General features: G+C 67.1%; 1 protein-coding gene across 6 annotated transcripts in view; it reads left to right on the top strand.

The window, feature by feature from the left end:
- Positions 1 to 656: 656 nt before the first annotated feature.
- The window catches only part of MYT1L (myelin transcription factor 1 like), a gene marked incomplete at its 3' end in the record, with an annotated part of 67801 nt that continues 53658 nt past the window's right edge, over positions 657 to 14799 (top strand). For 3 of the 6 annotated variants that reach the window (XM_084234646.1, XM_084234647.1, XM_084234644.1), the window contains exons 1-5: positions 657 to 895; positions 990 to 1023; positions 1249 to 1311; positions 6609 to 6958; positions 12720 to 13691. In XM_084234646.1, the coding sequence (XP_084090772.1) occupies positions 841 to 895; positions 990 to 1023; positions 1249 to 1311; positions 6609 to 6958; positions 12720 to 13691 (1474 nt within the window). In that variant the 5' untranslated portion in view covers positions 657 to 840. Of the gene's footprint in view, positions 896 to 989; positions 1024 to 1248; positions 1312 to 6608; positions 6959 to 12719; positions 13698 to 14799 lie in introns of all 6 variants that reach the window. The other 3 variants (XM_084234648.1, XM_084234645.1, XM_084234643.1) reach the window with 2 other exon arrangements.

Here is a 14799-nt window from a genome sequence, read left to right as displayed (position 1 = left end):
TATGTGGTGTGTGTGGTGTGTGTGTGTGGTGTGGTGTGGTGTGTGTGTGTGGTGTGTGTGTGGTGTGGTGTGGTGTGTGTGGTGTGGTGTGGTGTGTGGTGTGTGTGTGTGGTATGTGTGTGGTCTGTGGTGTGGTGTGGTGTGTGTGGTGTGGTGTGTGGTGTGTCTGGTGTGGTGTGATGTGGTGTGTGTGTGGTGTGTGGGTGTGTGTGGTGTGTGTGTATGTGGTGTGTGTGGTGTGGTGCGGTGTGTGGTGTGTGTGGGGTGTGTGGGTTGTGGTGTGTGTGGTGTGTGTGGGGTATGTGGTGTGTGTGTGTGTGTGTGTGTGTGGCGTGTGGGTGTGCATCCCCTCCCGGCAGGCCGAAAGGCTGCTGTGTGGCCGGGTACTTGCCGTCCATCCCATCAGCCCGGCGGCTCTGGTTCCCCTCTGTGAGCTCAGGTGTTCATGTCCTTGCAGACTCAGCAACTCACTTGATGTGGATTTTCACGTCTTGGACACTAGTGACTAGTTCACACGTGTCTGTCTGTGAGGGGACATTTATTGTCATGCAAGCTCCCACGTCTGCAGTAAAGTCAGACACACGCACATGCGTGCGCATAAACACACACACACGTGACAGGAAATTGCCAAGCCGGGCACTCCTGGTGTGTCCTGGTGTGGAGTGCCGCTCGCTCGCGCCAGCCTGTTCTGCCAGGTCCCCTGGGGGCCCCTAGGAGGTTGCCACTCACGGGCTCCCGTCTGTCCGGGCAGAGGCCTGAGACTTCCAAGGCGCAGCCCCCCCAGAATGCAGCCCCCCATGGCCAGGCCCCGCCCGCTGACGCCCGCCGCTCTGTCCTCAGATGGAGGTGGATGCCGAGGAGAAGCGTCACCGCACTCGCTCCAAAGGGGTCCGAGGTACGTGCGCGCGTGGGGTCCGGGCCCCTCCGGGGCGCTGCGCCGGGTCTGCGGGGCCCCGGCTGGGCCCGGTCTCACTGCCCTCTCCCCGCAGTGCCCGTGGAGCCGGCCACGCAGGAGCTGTTCAGGTCAGTGCGCGGCGGCCGGGCCCCAGCAGCCGCCAGACGTCCAGCGGGTGCGGGAGGCCCCGCGGCCCCAGCCGCCCCCCTCCCGCTCGTGGTTCCCACTTCTGTCTGCCCTGCCCGCCCCTCTGCTGCCTCGGTCTCCCCACCCCATGTCCCCTCCCCCACCTCGGTCTCCCCCTCCCACCCTCTGCTGCCTCGGTCTCCCCAACACTCTGTCTCCTGTTGCAGCTGCCCCACGCCCGGCTGTGATGGCAGCGGCCACGTCAGCGGCAAATACGCGAGGCACAGAAGGTGAGTCCGCGCCGGTGCTGGGCCCGAAGCGGCTCCTGCAGAGCTGGGCCGTGGGGGCCGTGGGGACCGAGTCTCTGCTCCGTCTCTCGTGGGGGCGCCAAGCACCAGCCCTTCTAAGGGTTTGAGGGGCTAGTGGGGTGCACGAGCCGACGAGCCAGACCCCTTCCCGGTGCTCCCAGCGGCCCCCCTCCCTCGCTCGAGTCGCTGCAGGGGCTCCCCAGCGTGACCTTCCTGACCCTTCTGGGGCGTGGGCCGGGCAGGCAGCTGCAGGCCGGGGATGGGCAGCGGGGCCCAGAGCTGAGGGGAGGTGCGTGGGGAGCTGGTGGCTGGGCTGGGAGCAGCGTCTCGGGGCCAGCGTGCAGGGCCTTCAGACTGGCCTCTGGGGGCTGCCCCAGACAGGGAGGCACCGGTGTCCTCCGGGCCCTGCGTGGGGAGACAGGGAGGGCCCCGACATTCGTGGGCTTTCAGCTCACCCCACAGACTCGGCTGTGCAGATCGCTCCTGGGCAGACGGTCGCGGGCCCGGGGCTGCCCACCGGTCAGGGCCGGCCAGGCGCTGGGCGCCCCCCTCCGTGGCCTGCATGCACGCACGGGGAAACCCCGCGGCTGTGTTGGTCGTCCTGCGCGGAATCGAGGGGTGGCAGGCGGCGCGGCAGGCGGGGGCCCCGGTGAGCAGCTTCCTGGGAGCGCTTCTGTGGTTGAGGCCGTTCGTGGGTTGTGTCGTTGCTGCACGCAAGCCGCGTCGTGGGAGAAGGCCGCTTGCGCGAGTGCCTACGGGGTGTGCGTGACCTTCCAGAGCGCGTATCTGCAAACCCATAATCCGTACGTTTAAGAAACTGCTTTATTTGCGTCTTTGATGGAAAACAAGTCGGCGGGGCAGGAGAGGCCCTGATTCCCCCCAGCCCAGCGCGGTGACGTCACCGTGTGGGGCCGAAGGAAGGACTCAGCTTGGCTGCAAAGGCTTCACGGGGCCCTGGGGCCACTTCCCAGCCCGCTCTGCTGGGGGTGACGAGCCCCGGGGCTGTCCCCACCCGGCTGTCCCGCAGCCACTGACGGGGCGACCGCAGCACCCCTGCTCAGAACCAGCTCTGCGGAACCGGGGCTGCCGGCTTCTCCCGGAGGCGTGAGGCTGACGTGAGCCGCGCGCCCCTGTCCCTCGAGCTGCTGGCCAGACGTTGGGCAGCGTCCATGGGCGCCCACGCTGGGGGGCTTCCCGGCGGAGTCTCTGAAGAAACGTCACGTTCGCCGAGTCCCGCAGCACGTGGCTCCTAGAACTCCCGTGTTTCACTCACAGCGGCTGACTGGGCCAGGACGTGGTTTTGTGGACGAAGACGAACAGAGAGCAAGCCCGGCCTCCCAGCCGTCCCGGAGAGCCCGCGCGCTTTGGACAAAGCACGCGCCTTTCCCGGACCTCGGTTCCCTCCGTGTGAGGACAAGAGCCTTGTCGGCCTCCCTGTGCAGCCGCCCCCCACCGAGCCCCGTGGCGCGCCCCGCCCAGGCAGCAGGCCTCAGCGGCTGTTGCTGGAGGCTCCAGGGGGCTCCCGGGCAGACTTGGGGGGCCGACCCTTCAAGGGTGGGTGGGACCTTCGGACCCGAGGCCCCGTCGTGTTGGCCTGGGCCTCGGCCCGCAGGCTCCGCCCTGGCCACGTCGTCAGGGGAGCACGGAGGCGCCAAAGCCGGAGGCTCCTACAAAAACCCGCTTCAGAGCACTTGAGTAAGAGACCGCGTCCCTGTGCCCTCCCGCCGCAGTCCCCTCGGCGCGAAGCAGCGTCTGGCCCGAGGCGGGGCTTTGAGTGTGGAAGGTGTGGCCGCGAGGCTCGGCGTGCAAGCGGGGCCGATTCGTGGACCTTCGTTTCTCGGATTTCCTACGTAGAAACTGGAAATGGAAATTATCAAAATTTATTTCACCCTGTTACAGATTAATACTAAGCAAACAGAGGAATTTCAAGCTTAGCCTCCCTTGTAACAGTTACACAGACACCGGGACGTGTGGAGCTAACTAGACTCACTTTTTCTGGACCGCGATTTTGTGTGAGGCTCCAATAAGACGGGTGGGGAGACGGGGAGGCAGACGGAGACAGAGATGGAAACGGAGACAGAGATGGGGGTGAAGACAGAAGCGAGGCGGATTCCGAGGGCCCCCCAGCTGGAGGCGTCCCAGATCTGCTCTGGGGCCCCTGCCCTCCTTCTGAGCCCCGGTGCCCCGTTCGCACTGACCCTTCACTTTCCGAGCTGTCCTTTGCGAGGCGCAGCTCCTGACGGGTTTTTGACCTAAAGTTCGGCCTCGGTGCCCGCACCCCGTGCGCCCCGGCCAGGGTGGGTGTTGCTAGTGGGTGTCAACTCTCCCCAATTTGGAAAATCTCCGTCGGCCTTGGCACTTTACAGGCGAAGCCCCTCGTGGCGCCTGCACCCTCTCGCCCCCCTCGTGTGCACCGGCGCCCCCTCTTCCTCTCGCCCCCTCGTCGTGGACTGAGCTCGAGCTCGTTCTGGAGCTGAGGGCGCTGGCTGCGGGGCAAGGCCGTGGCTGAGTGGGCGCCTTGGGGCGGGGCTCCCCTGGAGGCCTGGGAGAGCCAGCCGGGAGCTCGGGCAGGCTGGGGCAGCGGACCAGCCCGAGGTGCCCACCTCTGCTCCACGGAGGTGGAAACGGCAAATGCCCTGAACACAATTGCGTTCTCGAGCCGCGCTTGAGAGAGTTACACCATTTTCCACATTTAACTGCAAAGCTGGTTTTAGTTAGGAAGGCTGTGGGTGAAAATTGCAGCGGCGCGGGCGCGTGGCTGCCCCTGCCCAACCGGCGGGATGGGTACAGCCTGGCTCCGCCTCAGGCTACACGGGGCCGCCGCGGCTTTCTGGCTGTTGGCAGCTGCAGGAGCGAGTGGGCGCGTCCCCGCGCTCTCCTGGCCCTTCCGCCCACCCCCTCCGCCCTCAGAGGCTTGTTGATCCGAGGGAAGGGCCTGTGCCCCCAGGAGCCAGGCGGCCCTGGCACCCTCCACTGCGCAGCGGGGACGAGCTGAAGGCCCAGGGTGGCACGGGGCCATGAGGCGCGGGCAGGGTGGCAGCCTCACGCGCAGCTGGCCGGTCAGGACCGCCCCCGGGGGAGGGGCGGGGCCGGGCAGAGCTGAGGTGTGGGCACTGCTGCTGCCCTGCCCCGCCCCTGGGCCGGTGCCTGTGCGATGCACGTTTCACTAAAAACGTGCTGGAACAGCGGCGTCCCCATCCCAGAGTCCCCGAGGGTGGGGACACTCCTCGGGCACGGCCCTGCACCCCCACCCGTCACACCGGCTCCTTCCCTGCGAAGGCCGCCCCTGCCTGGCGCCTCGGAGCCCCTCAGGTCACAGAGCGAGGCCATGAGCCCGAGGGGCCGAAGGGCTGGACTCCGGGGGCCAGCACGGCCAGAGACGCTTCATGAATCAGGCAAATTGATGACTGACTGCGGCAGAAGGGGGACAGGGGCCCGGAAATGGGCTCAGAGCCTGGAGGGGGGGGCTCTGCCTCACGCCCCTGCGGCAGTCACTGCGCCGACCTTGGCTCCCTGTTTTCTTTGATTTTAATGCATTTTGCTATTTTTTAAAAAATTGGTTTTGCGGATGTGATTCTCTTTCGGTTTCACTCGGCCCCACGCCGACCCGCCTCTTCCTGGGCCGGTCAGCGGGGGATCCTGGCTCTCCCCTGTGCCTCGGGCGGCTCCTGCCGTCCCCCAGCAGAGCTGAGGGCGGGCCTGTTCGCCGTGATGCGGACGTGTTTCTGGAGCCGTCCCGCTTACTCGAAGGGGCTTTCTCACTTGTAAAGGGACAACTTGTTACAGGGTTGATGAATCTTTGTCAAGACCTTTGCCAGAAAAATCTGGAAGAAGCGATGAGCTGTTTAGCCAGCGCCTTTCTCCTTTCCAAGAATGACTCAGGCTCCGTCACAGCGTACCCCCTCCCAGCTGAGTGGGCCAGCTGAGCACAGGGGTGCCCAGGGAGGGCTGGGGGGGGGGAGCCGGAGGCCCCAGGGCCCCCTGCTGAGCCCCCTGTGCACCTGCACCTGGGCCTCTGCCTGGACGTCCTCCTGTCCCGCTGGCCGGCAGGGGAGCGTCCCCGGGGCCCATCTGCGCAGCGTCACGTGGTTGTGGTTCTGAGTCTGCGAGCTGCTGGGCCGGTGCGGAGGAGTGTCCCGCGGCTGCAGGGGAGACAGTGGGGGTCATGGCCGAGTGCCGCATGCTCCACAGCCGGCCCCGGGAAGCGGCGTCCCCACGGGCCAGTGGCTCTCGGGCTCACATTTGGCAGGCAAGGCCGACATGGCCCGCAGGCACCTCCCCCCATGCCGCTGACCCCGGGTGACACAGGTGACAGTGGCACGGCCAGCCCTTGCCTCCCCAGAGGCCCGTGTCCCCACCACGTCCCACGGCGGCGTCCTCGCACTCAGCCCTGCTGGCCGCAGCTCCCCCGCCCAAGCCGCTGCCTCCTTCGCCGCGCCCCGGGCTTCCCACTTCCAGTTCTCTCCTGGGACCGTTATGCTCTTTCTGACGTTCGTGCCTTGCAAATTCTGTTTCACTCGAAACGTGCTGGCACAGCGGCGTCCCTGTCTTGTGTCTGCCCCGCATCCCTTCACCCGTCAGCGAGCACAATGGGCTGGTGCCGCTGGCGTGCCCCAGCCACAGCCGCATGGCGAAGGGTTCCTGGGGCACCCTCCCTGGGGGAGCCCCGTTACCCTGCCCCCTTGCCTTCCAGGGGAAGTGGAGCCCTTTGTCTGAAGCTCCTCCCAGGGGAGCTGGGCCCTGCCATGGGCCCAAAGATGGGTTCCCCAGCCATGAGGGCGCGTGCCACGCCACCCGGGTCCCAGCCATGCCCTGGGCCTGCAGCACGGGGCGGGGCCCGCCTGGAGCAGAGACCTTGCCAGCAGCGCAGGCCTTGGCTGCTGAGGGCTCCAAGTCCCGGCCATCTCGGCAGCGTTGAGTGGCCCCTGCTGAGAACACGGGGCTCATGCTGCAGGGCAGGTGTCGCCCCCGCCATCAGCTCACCCTTGGGGCCACTGCATGGGCCTGTGTGCAGGGCGGGGCAGCCTTGGGGTCCTCTGGGCACAGGCGGGGATGCAGGGTGCATCTGCGGTGACCGGTGGCTGCTGCCCGTGCCTGGGGCGTCACATAGGCAGCTCCTGGGCCCGCGCTGTGCGCGCAGCGGCCACGGGGGCCGCGTTTCTGGGGTTTCTGGCAGGTTCCCAGTGCAAGCGGCTGCTCTGCCTTGGGCGACGGCAGGAGGACCCTGGGCCCCGGGCGCCGCACACCTGGCACAGACATGACCTGCCTGTCTCCCCCAGTGTCTACGGCTGCCCCCTGGCCAAGAAGAGGAAGAGCCAGGACAAGCAGCCCCAGGAGCCCGCGCCCAAGCGCAAGGCGTTCGCGGCCAAGGCGGACAGCTCCTCGGTGGACGAGTGCTACGAGAGCGAGGGCTCCGCGGACGCGGGCGAGCGGGAGGACGAGGAGGACGAGTACTCCGAGGACGAGGACGAGCCCCGGGATGAGGAGGACGAGGAGGCCGAGCGGGAGGACGAGGAGGAGGAGGAGGAGGAGGAGGAGGAGGAGGAGGACGTGGACGACGGGGAGGAGGAGGACGAGGAGGACGACGAGGAGGACGAGGAGGACGAGGAGGACGAGGACGAAGACAACGGTAATGGCCGCGGCGCCCGGGGACAAGGGGGGGGGGGTCCTGCGGCGAAGGCCGTGGTCCTCGGGGTGTGGCCCCTGCAGCTCCCGGAGGCGGTGAGGCAGCTGGCCTAGCCGCGCATCTTCTCGGGAGCAGCCGCAGGAGTGGGGAGGCGCGTGTAGGGCGGGTGTGGCCACGGGGGGAGGACCCCCCTCGGCGTGGTTTGGGAGCAGGCTCCGTGCAGGAGGCAGCAGACCCTGCGCAGCCGCCGTGGGCAGCTGTTTCAGGAGACGCACCGCGGGTGACGCGGTCCTGGAGCCCGTTCTGTGAGCCTCAGGCTCCCACCTGGCTTCAAGCTCATCCTGCCGTGGAAGTGGCTCCTGGGGCGGTGGATGCTCCACGTGGCCCCCATGGGTCTCCAGGAAACGCCTCCTCTCCTCTCGCTTGAAGTCTTGGGGGCCCGAGTTCTGGAGGTGGGGCGGTGGGCGTAGGGGTGGCAGGGGAGGCGGGCTCAGGGGGCAGTGGGCGCAGGGGGCAGAAGGCACAGGGCTGCCAACCGGGGGTGTTGGCTTCTTCCGTGTCCTTTCTTCGGAGACACGGCAGTTTGCACCAAGGAACCTGGATTTCATGCAATGGTCCTCAGCTGTTACGCAGTGTCAGGTCCCGTGGAAATAATTCCCTTAGGTTCCCACGGACGCCCCTGCTGCCTGCCCACGTCCAGTGCCCACACACTTCAGAATCCAAGTGCTGGCCGCCAGGCGCCTCTTCCTGCCGTGGGCACTGCAGCTCCACATCCCTAAGTTGGTGATGCCCTGGAAGGGCCGCTGGTGGGTGCTTAGGACCCAGGGCCCCTGGCGACGCAGTTACTAGGGGCCAGCGCACTGTGGGGAAAGCACTTGCAGTGGGTGTGGCATGGCCCGCAGAGAGTGGGACAGGCCTGGGGGCTCTCGCTGCGGCACCCACGTGCTTCCTGCCACCCCTGCTGCTTTCAACAGGAAGGTCTGTGTGCCCCATGTCAAGTGACAGGAAGCTCATGGCTGATTATTCAAAATTGTGTTTATCGTTCAGTTGACCTTCCCTAAGCTTTTCAGGGATCTGTTGACAGAGAATTTCACTTGCAAAATCCATCGTGGGGGTCTCAGCGCACTTGTTAAATAAAATGCTCTGGTGTCCGTGTTTGGAAACGTTCGGGTGTGGATTTCCTGCTGGCAGACGTCGTGATGAGTGTCTCGTCAGAGCCTTGTGACTTGAGAAATGCAGGTGAAACGCCCACCACATCGAGGCGTGTTTTCAGGCCTCGTCCTCTGACGGATGAACCTCCAAATGCCGTCCGTGCACGCGCGTGTCTGTCGCCAGCCGCTGAGACCATGCGCTGTCGGGACAGTGCTGCAGCCTGTCCTGGGGTCGGGGAGCCATGCGCCCACACGTGGCCTGGAGCTCCATCTCTGGGGCTCCTTGCCCTCCGCACAGTGGGGCTGGCAGTGCTCACCGGCCTTCGCATCGGCTGGACCACGTGTGGGGCCTCCCTATTCTAGCCCAGGTCCATGTTCAGGGGAGCCTCGGGTGACTTGATGGGACCCGCGCATGACTGTTGAAGAGGCAGCGGATGACGCGCGGCAAGGACTCAGTCAGCAGCTGCCTGGGCTCTGCACCCAGGCACCTGCCAGACGTTTCCCAGGGAGGTGCTGGACCTTTTTAGCAGGAACGGTCCTCCCCGGGTTGTTCTTTGGCTGCCCACGTTCTGGGTGCCTTTTCTCTAAGCAGGTGGTGCGCTGCCCAGGTTCTGGAGGGGCTGACCACCTGCAGCCTCCAGGCTGGGGCGTCCGTCAGACAGGGCTACGAGCTCCCCAAGCCCCCAGGCAAGCTTCTGTGTGCTGCGACCCCTGAGTCTCTCTCAGGGCGGCCCCTGTAAGGGAGGTGAGCTGATAGGCAGACAGGCTGCGGAAATCCGAGCGGGCCGCTGGCGGCAGTGCGTGCAGAGACCACAGGGAAGCGGCAGCTTGTCCAGAGGCCAGGCCTTGGCCCTGCAGCTCTGCGGTCGGGGGACACAAGTCTGAATCTTCAGCACCTTAAAAATTAATCTCTCCCACACCCACCAGAGCGCTGTTTTGGGCCCGGCATGCAGTGCCCAAGCCTCCACCCACAATAGGGCGAGCCCTGCTTGCAGGTGAGGCCTCCTCGTTTGTCTGGGCTCCTTGCTGTTCCCAGCAACAGAGCCACGCCTGGGACCCTGGGCGCCCGTGAATGTGGACGCCCCTCCCTGAGGTCAGTGGCAGCGACTGAGTGGACAGGGGGCTCCGCTGCAGGCCAGCATCCAAGCTGCCCCCAAGGAGCCCCACACTTTGCCGGCTGGGCTGAGCCGGTGTCCCCCCAGCCCTGCCTCTGTGGTTTGGGGGAGGAGCCTGGCGATGCAAGTCTTGGCAAGCTCGGTCTGCAGTATGACCTTCAGGCCCAGAGCCGCGGTCCCTCGGGCCCCTCTGGTCCCGACAGTGGGAACCGGGCAAAAGCTGCAGGCTGTGAGTGCACGCTCACGCTTGGGAACTGGGAAATGTGGGGAGGCTCTGGGGCCTGGACTGGCCCTGCAACCCCAGCCCACTCTGGGCGGAGGGGCATCAGCTCCGGACCAAAGAGCAGACCGACCGGCAACACAGGGCCCGAGGAGCAGCAGCTGTGCGTCCATGGCTGGACAGCCGGCCTTTCAGGGGGCAGTGCGGGGCTGCTGGGGGCGCAGGCAGGCATCATGCCCAGCACCATGTCCACATGGGCAGAGCCTGGGACACTGTTGAGTCCTTCATGGCCCCTGAAGCTTCACAGGGCCGAGGGCTGGTTGTGGAGGGGACGCCCTGAGGATCGGCTACAGCCACTGACAGGCGAGGCATCGCAGGGGCGGGAGATGCTGCGGGAAGGGGTCTCCCGAGGACCCAGAGGGTGGCAGAGGCCGGTTGGCCACCTCCTCCTCAGTCACCTGCCCTCAGGTTCAGCTGCAGAGTCCAGGGCCCCGGGAAGAAAGATCTGAAGTCAGGCAGGCGCCGGTGTATGCAAGGGCCCCGGGCCCCTGCCCTCGACTGTCCATCTCCTCACTGCGGTCACGCAGCTGGAGCCGTGTCGGTCCTCGGGCGGGATGGGCCGGGCCAGGCCTCAGCTTGTCTATGTGGCGGGGGAGGGCGGCTGAGCTGTTGGCGTGGAGCAGCAGGAGCAGCCTGGCCAGCAGCGCAGGAACGCGGGACACCCGCCTGGCACCATGGCGGGGTCACTCCCGTCCTGGGGTTCTGCCCTCCGAAATTCCTCATGTTGCGCTTGCACATGGTGTGACAGGCCAGTCACCCGCTCTGCGCGTCCACCCAGGGCCGTGTCGGGCGGACCCTTCTCATCTGTCACGCGGCTTCCCCAGAGGAAGTGCAAACCAGGAGCGAAGAGTAGAGTCTGCAAAGCCAACCTGGCAGCTCTGGCTCCCGGAGCGCCCAGCCCGGGTCTTTACCTGCCTACTGGGATTCCCGTTGGGCCTGAAATGGGTGAAACAGGTGATCGGGCACGAGGCGGCGTGGTAGGACAGAACTCACCAACGGCCAGAACGCTGCCCACATGCCGAGGCTCTGAGACAAGAGCTGCCAAAGAGCCCAAAACCTACCCCGAGGGCCGTGGCCGCACAGCACCCACGGGAGGGGCCTGCGCCGGCGACAGAGGCCAGGCCGGGGACAGCCGCCACCGGCCGCCTCCCCGACTGCAGGGGACCTGGCCCGGGGCGGCCGCCGGGTCCCCCTCCCGGGCGGGGGCGGACACTCACGGGGCCTCTCCGGGGCCGCGCCAGGGGGAGCATCGCTGACGGCGCCGCCGGGCCCCGGAGTCTGGTCGGCCGGGCCAGTCGCGACGGCCGCCGCCGGGCCCTGAGGTGGGTCAGGGACACCCGCGTCACGGCTGCCGGGTAGAGGCCACGCGACGCCAGGCCGGGCCTCGGGGCTCCCTTCAGGCGACACCAGACAGGACGCGGCCCCGCCCCGCAGAGTCCTTTTTCCTCTTCTCCTTCCTCCGAGGCCTGGAGCAGAGTCTTCGCCTTCTTGCTTCTTCCCTCAGGGTTTGTCTCTCGGCTCCCGCTGATCCTGGCTTATATTCTCTCTCAGGGGGCCCCACCCACAAGTCTGATTGGGCCATTTTTCAATCCTGTGGCTGGTTGGATCATTTCACACCAATCCGCTCATAGCTCGCACCTGATTGGTCCATGCCGCGATCCAGGAAATAGGGGTTGCATAAAAGGGCTCTGCGGCCCGACAGCCACAACGGACCTGGTGGAGCCACGGGAGATGCCGGCCCCGCTGCTGCTGCTCCCGCGGCCGAGGGGCTGGCTCCAGTAGCAGGGCCCTTCCGTGGCCACCTCAGTCACAGTCCCGCAGGCCTAGGGACCCGGACAGAGAACCACTGCAGGGGGCTGCCTGGCCAGATGCCCACACACCGTCAGGACTTCTCCACAAACAGCCGGCGCCAGCCCGTCCCCTGCTCCCGAGGCCAGCCACGGCCAGTGCCACATGGCGGGCAGCCGCGCCCCCACCGCATGGGCCGAGTGCAAGTGCCTGCTGTGCTGCCCAGCGAGCCGGGGCCACGGCGCCCGTTCCTCGTCCTAGCTCCCTGTGGGGCAGCTTGTGAGGACGTGGCTGGCTCCATTCCCCTCCCCAGGGACGGCGACTCGGCTCGGCCTTGGGACTTGGGCTGCGTACCCTGCTCCTCCACCACCTCTCTGGCTGCAACCTGGCCCTGGGCCTGACCCTAGGACACATGGCGTCATGGAGGGAAATGGCCTTGGCCATGCCTGGGCCCCGAGACACAGCGACCAGCCTTGCAGGCTCTGGCTGGGCTATGGGTGGGGGCGCTTCTGTCCTTGGCCCGCTGATGACCAGGCCTCTGCAGCCATAGAAGGCCCTTCTGAAGAGACAGCCTGGGTCCCAGACCGTGCCAGGCAGATCCTCCCTGCTCGTCAGCACTCCTCATCTAGAGGAGGGTTCACGGGCTTTGATCACAGAAGCTAAGGGTGGGACGTGGCCCACGGGCCGGATGGGACTGCTGAGGGCCAAGATGGGCGCCACTCTTCTTGTGGGGATCCTGCCTGGGGCAAGCCCAGGCCCAGGGCCCCGTAGTGTGCAACAGGATGTTTCAGACGAAACAGGTGGCTCCGGCTGTTCCCACGTGGTCTCCGCTTTGCTGGTTTTCTTTAGAGGCCGGCCGTGAGCTCAGACACACGGTCCCACCCTGGCGTGTGCCCAGCTCCTGCACCCTGCAGCCCTTTGTACCTGTCCCCAGCCTGCGGGAGGCACGCCCAGGACCCACTACCAGGTTCACCCCCAACCCTTCAGTAGAGCGCCCTGGGCTCCCCTACGACATACGATCCGTGGTCTCTGGGCCCGGATCCAAATACGCTGCCCCGAGCGTGGGCTCTGACTGGGCCACCTGGGCGGCCACAGGCTGCCCTTGACCCGAGCTTTGCTTGCGAGCCTGGCTGTGGACCTGTGCGTGCCCAGTGCGAGTCTAGGGGTGGCTGCCCGGGGCAGTGTCTGGGCTGCCAGTGTGGGAGCTGGTGCGGAGAGCAAGTTCATGGGAAAGCCAGAGCCAACGGGCAGTTGCTGTTTTAGCAGCGTCTCTTGGGGCTCCCCCAGGGCGACGGGCGGGACAGACCGGCAGCTGCGCCCCCCTGGAGCCGGCCTCAGCCCTGGCCCACCCAGGGCTCTCGAGCGGACCCGCGTTCTAGCCACATTTTCTTTTCTCTCCTTTCTTGTCCTCTCTTCTATTTTCCTTGCAGAAGACCCCCACGTGAATGGCCACAGCGCCCGGCTGGCGCAGGCGGTGGAGAAGGACCGCCACGAGGAGGAGGAGTACGACAACTACGATGAGCTGGTGGCCAAGTCGCTGCTGAACCTCGGCAAGATCGCGGAGGACGCGGCCTTCCGGGCCAGGACCGAGTCGGAGATGAACAGCAGCACCTCCCACAGCCTGGAGGATGACAGCGACAAGAATGAGCCGCTGGGCCGCAAGGCCGAGCTGAGCCTGGACCTGGACAGCGACGTGGTGCGGGAGACCGTGGACTCGCTGAAGCTGCTGGCGCAGGGCCACGGCGTGGTGCTGTCGGAGGGCGTGGGCGAGCGGAGCTACGCCGAGTCCCTGGCCCCGCAGGACGGCCGGGGCCTGGGCTACGTGGTGCTGGGTAGGCCCGGGAGCAACGGGCTGGCGGAGGCGGCGGTGGAGGAGAGCGACGAGGAGGTGTGCCTCAGCAGCCTGGAGTGTCTGCGCAACCAGTGCTTCGACCTGGCCCGCAAGCTGAGCGAGGGCAGCCCGCAGGAGCGCGGGCAGCCGCAGGGGCCGGGCCTGCGCCCGCACGGCCGACCGGAGGACGAGTGCCCGGGCCGCACGCCCGACCGGAGCTACTCCGACATGGCAAACCTCATGCGGCTGGAGGAGCAGCTGAGCCCCAGGGCCCGGACGTTCTCCGGCTGCGCCAAGGACGACGGCTTCCCGGACCGGGACGACGACACCACCTCCGTGACCTCGGACCGGTCCGAGGAGGTGTTTGACATGACCAAGGGGAACCTGACCCTCCTGGAGAAAGCCATCGCCTTGGAGACGGAGCGCGCCAAGGCCATGAGGGAGAAGATGGCGCTGGAGGCGGGCCGGCGGGACCCGGCGCGGCCCTACGAGGAGCAGTCCCCGCGCGCGCTGCCCGGGGAGGACAGGAAGCCCAAGCCCGGCGACAGCCACGCCCGAAAGCCATACTATGGTAAAGGTAACGCGTGTGCCTACGGGAGGCGCGGGCGCCAGGGCGCGCGGTGGCCGCGGGCGGCTCCGTCCCGGCGCCTGGTCCTGCGAGTGGACGCCGGGACCCTGGCGCGGCCTCTGGGGCCCCTGAGCGAGGGCGTGCGTGGTGCAGCCTGCCCCTGGGCGGGACGGAGAGGCTGCGGCGGGGCTGGCGCCGCGGGGCAGGAGCGCGCAGACGGGGCTGGGCGTCGGCTGCCCGGGGTCACGACCTGAGCAGGGTCACCGGAGGACGCTGCTGACCAGACGCCTGTAGAAACACCCAAGCCAGCCAGCGGGTGGGCGGGGCAGCGCAGAGGGCGGCGAGGAGCAGCTGCCGTCGAGAGGGGCCCGTGTCCCTTAGCCGGGGCCGCACCTTGGCGCCTCAGTCGGGGCCTGCTCCGAGGAGGAAGCCATTGTGGACAGCGCTGGGGCCGCCGCACCCCTGGGTGTTGCTAACGGGGCCTGTGGCCCACATTCACCCTGCTCCTCCCGAGTCCTGGGTTTGCTCACCTGGTGCTCTCTGTCCTCAGGACGCGGGAGTGTGTCCTGTCGCAGCCGCGCGGGGCCCAGTCCAGGGCGAACTCGGCCGGAGGCCCAGGCCCCGGCAGGGCGGGGGCGCCTGGACGTGGAGGCCCAGGTGGGGCCATGGTGGGCTCCCTCCCGTGCCAGGGGACCCCAGGCCAGCCCGCACAAGTGCTGGGTCCCCTGCCAACCCCCTCCGTCTCCAGGGGTGTCCATGACTCAGAGGGGAATGAACCCCAGGGAGGCGCGCGCGGCCCTCCTGCGTGGCGCAGCTGGACAGGGCGGGATGGCCACACACTGCGTGTGCTCGGGAGTGTGCCCAAGCCACCGCGGGCTCCCCGGCGTGGCAGGCAGGCGGCCTTTAGTCAGGCGGCCTCGGCCGAGCTGCTTTTCAACCTGGGCGTTTTCTGGAGATTTCGACTTTTTATCCTGCTGTCGCTTCTGTCTTGCTTTCTTGTTTTGTGAGAAATGGAGGCCGCACTGCCCATGTCCCCGGATGGACGGGGGTAGGCGCCAGCGCCGAGGTGAGCCTTCCAGTGAGCCTGCCCGCCCCAGTGCCAGGTCATCCC

Source organism: Talpa europaea, assembly GCF_964194135.1.
Source record: "Talpa europaea genome assembly, chromosome: 6".
Classification (NCBI taxonomy): Eukaryota; Metazoa; Chordata; class Mammalia; order Eulipotyphla; family Talpidae; genus Talpa; species Talpa europaea.
Note: the sequence above shows the minus strand (reverse complement) of the source record. Positions and strands in the feature narration are given on the sequence as shown.